The sequence below is a fragment of the Solanum lycopersicum genome, chromosome 4 (genome assembly GCF_036512215.1).
Source record: "Solanum lycopersicum chromosome 4, SLM_r2.1".
Lineage (NCBI taxonomy): Eukaryota > Viridiplantae > Streptophyta > Magnoliopsida > Solanales > Solanaceae > Solanum > Solanum lycopersicum.
This window is the reverse complement of record NC_090803.1, coordinates 66998059-67004856: the sequence shown is the minus strand read 5'-3', so window position 1 is coordinate 67004856 and position 6798 is coordinate 66998059. Positions and strand designations below refer to the sequence as shown.

Genomic DNA, 6798 nt, shown 5'->3' with positions numbered 1-6798 from the left:
TCCTCACTACTAGATTTTTTTAAAAATACCAGCCTGAAAAGTTTGAATTCAAGACTTTTTGTTAAGAACCGGAGAAATTCTATTCATTTCATCACGATAGTCGAAGGTAGTGTGTCCACTTGTTCCATTGCCATTGCCTCTTTCAACTCCATATATCACTTTTAAGATGTGAGGAAGTTGAATGCAATGAACAATATTCTTTGGACCACTATTCACTATCACCCACTACTCAAACTCTTATGGTTGAAATATGGTATATGTTGAGTTGGTTTTAGGTAGATAGGGGGGTGAATTAAGTAGTATACATAGATGTAGTTGCTACTACAAAAGATATACAATGATATTATATATGTCACTCCAAAAATAGTTAACCATTTCTAACAAACTAAACATCCTAATAATAGTAACATTTCTCGTTATCTCTAGTCTATATGGGGTCTCTTGGTTTGCCACACTACCAAAAATAATCCCTTATCACAAAAGATAGGTATAAAATATACGCTCGTATCATTTATATATGAAGGTCGCATGCTATCTCATAAAAAATGAGACGTGAAATTATAATTCACGTATTACTAATACACGAAGAAAGAAGACTAACTAAATCTGTAATACTCCTTGAATCAATAACTTATTTGTAGAATGTTAACTTTTGAATTCTCTTATTAAAATTTCTGATTTCGCTATTAATACTAATTAAAGTAATAATCTATTACTCCTCACGTAACCAAATGATTATATTTAGATGGTATTACTTATATAATTAGGTGGAATGGTGAAATAATAGTCTCTATTTTAATGATGTATTCAAGAAAAAAAAAATAAAGAAAGATAAGACACATTGTAAATAAGATTAGAGACCATGATTAAGATGTTGTTAATTATAAAAGTTGCATGCTTTGAGTCAATCAAATGACTATAAATGTCAACTATGACAAAAATAAATACTTAGTGGTGTTAATGGGACCACCCACTAATTATTAGGACGGATTAGCAATGAATTTGTTGCAATATTCGAACTTATTCGGATTCGATATATGGTTTAATTTGGTTCGATATAATATGATAATAATAAAAAGTACGGAGAGATTTTGATTCCGATCCCTTAATGTAATGAATTTAAGGTTGTCGTTTTTATTGTTGTACTTGCAGAATGTGAGATTGAAGTTGTCTTCATGTTTTGTCAATGGCGATATGTTCCATGTCAATCTGGTTTTTTGTGTTTGTCAAATACTTTAGAAGTGGTCAGCTTAAACATTGCAAGTAACTTCTAAAGCTCTACTTCTTTGTTTTTTTTCTTTACAAATACAACAATTTTACGATCATCAAAACACTATCATCGTGTTTTATTTTCATATAATATAGTTGTTATATGCGTCACAAATATTTTTCACCACGAAACTGATTTTTCATAAAATATTTTCCTTTACATTTGAACCACGATTCCGTCCAATTTCACTCGTAAAAAACCCCTTTAATTTAGAGGTTCATATAAAATATGTCTTTTGCAGTTTTATCCTTATTTTGTGTTGGTCTTTAATTCTTAGCCCTCAAAATAAATACTCAATCCGTCCCATTTTATGTGACACTTTTCGTTTTTCGAGAATTAAATAGTTTAACTTTGATCGGACATTTGCGTATGAAATTTTCAAATTTTTTAAAAATAAAATTTATATATTTATTAAACTACGTAAAGAGTACTATAAGTCATAATAATTGATAATTCAAAATGTTAAAAAGGTCTATGAAAAACTTATGGTCAACGATAGACTTGTTTGAATCTCGAAATGCGAAAGTGGCACATAAAATGAAACGGAGAAAGTAACTTTTTTACGGAATCTACATTTATATTTTTACATCATAATATCCGATGACTACGATAAGTTCATTCAAATAGCAAACCGTGCAATTGGATCCATCTAATCATTCAAATGAAACGGGCCTATCCACTTATCCATCCATAAGATTCAGTTTCGAAGCCCAACAAGAAATTTTAGCCCATATGAAAGAGTCGGCCCAATTGCTTTACGAGTGAACAAAAAATATCTGAAAGAGTTAAAAACAATGAATTATGAGCACATTTTGAAGCTTCCTTAACAATGGAGGCATTAACACACCTAAGCTTTGGCATTTGTACTGCACGCCTTTCACCACCATTTCAACTAGCAGGCGGCGCCGGTAAGAAGCCGCCGAGACTCAATGCTGTTACCGGAGGAGCCAGTAGTGTTACCGGTGGAACAAGTAGTGTACCGACGAACTTCTCCGCCAGTAAATGGGCGGATCGTCTTCTCGCCGATTTCCAATTCCTTCCTTCCCCCACCACCACCTCCGACTCATCGGATTTCCAGAATTCAACTTCTACAACCTCTGTTACGACTATTCCTCCTCCCGTTGCTCCTTCAGACCGCCACATTTTAATGCCTATAGACTTTTATAGAGTGCTTGGTGCTGAAGCTCACTTCCTCGGTGATGGTATCAGGAGATGCTACGATGCTAGAATTACTAAGCCGCCGCAGTACGGGTACAGTCAAGAGGCATTGATTGGCCGACGACAGATTCTTCAAGCTGCTTGTGAAACCCTTGCTGACTCTACCTCTCGTAGAGAATACAATCAAGGCCTCGCTCAGCATGAGTTCGATACTATTCTAACTCCGGTCCCCTGGGATAAAGTACTATTTCAATTACTCCACTTTTTTATTTACTGCCCACATTCTTAATTGAATAATTTTTTAGCTAATTGAAAAGTGCTATAGGGAGTTTGAAACTTGGAATTAAGTTTATCTGTATTAACTTATGCTCCCCAAGTAAGTCAGGTTGATCTTAGATGCCTTTTTTCAATTATATACTATCTGTATAATTTAGCTAATAATTGTAGCATGTTGCTTATCATATTTTACAAATTACCAATTGCAAGTAGCAGTGAATAAAATTGTAGAAGTTTGTAGTTTTAAGTGCATCTAGGCTTAGTTCAAGTCGCCAAGGTTGAAGGACTTGTAATTTGGGTCATAGGTTCTGGCTATGCAAACTAAGCCTAGTATTTAAGCGGAGAAGGATAGAAGGACGGGCCCTTTTTCCTGAGTTTTGAAGGCTGCGGTTGTTCCTAAGGATTGGGCCAAAACTATTCCGCGGTTATAAGATAAGATTTTATATAGTGAGAACAACATGATCAATGTAGTTCAATGAGTTGTTGCTTGTTGCTTACCTTATTTTCTAGATTACCAGACCACGCTTACTATTGATAAAGGTAATTGTTTAAGTTATGCAAATTAAAGAAAAGGTTTTGTACATGACCAGTGTAATTTAACCCGTTGTAGCATGTCACCTACCTATTTTCCAGATTACCAGTCTACACTTACTTAGTTCTCAATACATAACTAACTGATAGTGTAGTAAAATTTGTACCCGGGTTGGTTATAAAACTTAAATATTCTAAAAGTTGTTGTGGGATGCAAAGAATTTAAAAGAATGTCATGGCTTTTACAGGTTCCGGGAGCATTGTGTGTTTTGCAAGAAGCTGGTGAGACTGGAGTAGTTCTTCAGATTGGGGAAAGCTTGCTGAAAGAGCGGTTGCCAAAGTCATTCAAGCAAGATGTGGTCTTAGCTATGGCACTCGCATATGTTGACCATTCGCGAGATGCGATGGCACTTTCGCCTCCTGATTTTGTTCAAGGTTGTGAACTGCTTGAAAGAGCACTTAAGCTGTTGCAGGTATAGTTACTTCTGATGATATGAGTATGTTAGAGTGAATGTGATGGTATATTTGAAATTCTATAAAGGGAACACACATGGAAATAACTGTTTTCTATAGTTTATGCACTATGACACAGCTTTTTGCCAGCTGCAAATGTCTGTTGACAAATGACTTTAATAATGGAAGAGGGTTTGTATCATTGTACTGATTGCTAACTTCATTTTGATTTACCTATAAATGAGTATAGTGCTCTTCTTGGTCATCCATGATTCACTTAAGACGTCTCTGTTTGTTTGTTTTTGGTAATGTATGTGTGTGGGGTATATGTGACTGCACTTTTTCTTTACCTCTCGCCTGCTTTAATGCTGATGCATGCCTTTTTTGGGTCGAATTGTAAGCTTACAGTGAAGAGCAAATAATGAGGAACTTTCTTCCTTCCTTTTCCAGGAAGAAGGTGCAAGTAATCTTGCCCTTGATCTGCAATCCCAGATAGATGAGACATTAGAAGAGATAAATCCACGCTACGTACTTGAACTTCTAGCTTTTCCTCTTGGTGATGAATACCGAATGAAAAGAGTAGAGGCTCTTCAAGGCGTGCGCAACATTTTGTGGGCTGTTGGAGGAGGAGGAGCAGCTGCAATTTCAGGGGGGTTCACACGAGAAGATTTCATGAATGAGGCCTTCCTACGGATGACAGCTGCTGAGCAGGTTGGCTTAACTTCATTCATTTATTTTGGTTTCTTTTGTAACTGTTCTTTTTACTCCTTCTCTTCATTTTCCTCTTCCTTTTTAAAAGGTGGACCTCTTCGTCGCAACGCCAAGTAACATTCCTGCAGAAAGCTTTGAAGTTTACGGGGTGGCGCTTGCACTTGTTGCTCAAGCTTTTGTTGGAAAAAAACCTCATCTCATTCAAGATGCTGATAACCTTTTTCAGCAGCTTCAGCAGACCAAAGTTACAGCTTACGGCAGTTCTGTGTCTGTATACACTGTTAGAGAAAACCGTGAAATAGACTTTGCTTTGGAGAGGGGCCTTTGTTCACTGCTTGTTGGAGAAGTCGATGGATGTCGCTCTTGGTTGGGCCTAGACAGTGAGGACTCCCCTTATAGAGATCCATCTATAGTGACTTTTGTTGCAGAACACTCAAAGGACGACAACGAAAATGATCTGCTCCCTGGACTATGTAAGCTTTTGGAGACCTGGTTGATGGAAGTGGTCTTTCCCAGATTTAGAGAGACAGAAGATGTCACTTTTAAGCTTGGTGACTATTATGATGACCCTACTGTTTTAAGATATTTGGAAAGGCTGGAAGGTGGTGGTGCTTCACCTTTAGCTGCTGCTGCAGCTATTGCAAGGATTGGAGCTGAAGCTACAGCTGTGCTTGATAGTGTTAAGGCTAGTGCAATTCAGGCACTACAGAAAGTTTTTCCTGCTGGTGACGGGGAAGGCAGTGTAAGACGATATGGTGACAATGAGATGAACGAATTTGATATTGCTAAGCCATTTGAGGATCTTGAAGAACTCCGTGATCAAAATAACTTTATTACGACTGTTGGGGATCCTGAGAGAAAGAGTTCTAACTATCAAGAGCAAGATGTGATAACTGACAGAATAAAAGATGCAAGTGTGAAGATTATGTGTGCTGGAGTAGCGGTTGGTTTCTTGACTTTGGTTGGATTGAAGCTTTCTTCCTTTAGACATGGGTCTTCAGTTCAACATAGTGCTAGTGCTACTGGTTCAGCCATTGCCTCGGATGTTATCAATGTGGGTATGACTCACTGACCATTTTAGTTTCTAAATAACTCTCGGGGTTGACCAAATATGACCTTATGGAGCCATTCTCTTTTGCTTTTCTCTGCTGCTTCATTCAACGACCTGGATTTGAGAGAAAAAATCTTATTGTTACAAGTGGTAGTTGTACATCTATCTAATAAAAATTATCTTCTTCTATTATTGTTATTATATTTTCTCAAGTCTGGGGTTCTTTTAAATTCTTGTCTGAGGGTTTCAGTTATGTTTTCTTTTTCCAACCTTCCCTTTCTTCTGAATATCAGAAATTTTATCTGCTACTGCAGATACCTCTGCCTCACCAGTTGAAAATCCTCTTGAGGTTCCTAGAATGGATGCAAGACTTGCAGAAAGTATAGTTCGGAAGTGGCAGAATATCAAATCCCAGTCTCTTGGAACCGATCACTGTCTCAACAGATTGTCAGAGGTATCAATATGTAATGCCTTTCTTTTTATATTGTTGATTATGTTTCACTATAGTATGACGTGAAATGCAATAGAACCTGAAAGCCTTGAGATAATTCTTAATGGATTTTACTTCCTGCCAAAGCAAGAGGTAGGATTGTGTGTTAGCTGCTCTATCTCAATTTCTATACAATGTTATGATAATATCTTTACAGCAAAATGTCATACACACCAACTTTTTGTTAGAGCCAAATGATTTCTTGTAGAATTCAGCTGCTCAACACGAGTTGCTTCGTGATGAACTACCCAGCATCTTTTTTGTTGTTTGCTGTTGTCCAAATGCAGCTTAATACACCTCCTTGCTATTTCTGGTGTCACCTTTGTATTTTGCCTGACGACATTGTTCAAAATGACAGGTTTTGGATGGTCAGATGCTGAAGATTTGGACAGACCGTGCAAGAGAAATTGCGCAGCATGGTTGGTTTTGGGAGTACAAGCTTTTAAACCTTGCCATTGATAGTGTAACTGTCTCAGCTGATGGCCGACGTGCTACTGTGGAAGCTACTCTAGAGGAATCAGCAAGTTTAACTGATGTAGCCCATCCAGAGCACAATGACTCATACAGTACTACCTATACAACAAGGTACGACATGTCCTGGGCAAACTCCGGTTGGAAAATTGTGGAAGGAGCCGTTCTTAAATCGCGATAATGGATGTATATGTTGACAAAGTTTCATGTAAAGTGCATCTTTTTGATTAGTTTGCTTTACTTTCAAAGTTAGGTAAATGGTTTGTTTCAGCTAATTGTAATGTACCTTGTTTGGATCAAAGAATTGAGTGTAGTCGAAAAAAATGATCAGGATTCATCTCGAGTTAAATGCTATAATGAAACAGAGGTTATCGTTGCCTAATTCGC

General features: G+C 37.2%; 1 protein-coding gene across 2 annotated transcripts; it reads left to right on the top strand.

Moving 5' to 3' along the window:
• Positions 1 to 2069: 2069 nt before the first annotated feature.
• On the top strand, positions 2070 to 6790 carry LOC101055525 (Hop-interacting protein THI044). Of its 2 annotated transcripts, none has more exons than XM_010321742.4 (6): positions 2070 to 2669; positions 3484 to 3708; positions 4139 to 4399; positions 4488 to 5457; positions 5744 to 5904; positions 6299 to 6790. In XM_010321742.4, the coding sequence occupies exons 1-6, from the start codon at positions 2100 to 2102 to the stop codon at positions 6590 to 6592; spliced, it is 2481 nt and encodes an 826-aa protein (XP_010320044.2). In that variant the 5' UTR covers positions 2070 to 2099; the 3' UTR covers positions 6593 to 6790.
• Positions 6791 to 6798: the final 8 nt, after the last annotated feature.

What these genes read in the sequence shown, in the direction of transcription:
- LOC101055525 (XM_010321742.4), top strand. Translation starts at nt 2,100, where the DNA reads ATGGAGGCATTAACACACCTAAGCTTTGGCATTTGTACTGCACGCCTT. An exon ending in CTCCGGTCCCCTGGGATAAA is followed by an intron (nt 2,670 to 3,483) that starts GTACTATTTCAA and finishes TGGCTTTTACAG; the next exon opens with GTTCCGGGAGCATTGTGTGT. An exon ending in GGATGACAGCTGCTGAGCAG is followed by an intron (nt 4,400 to 4,487) that starts GTTGGCTTAACT and finishes CCTTTTTAAAAG; the next exon opens with GTGGACCTCTTCGTCGCAAC.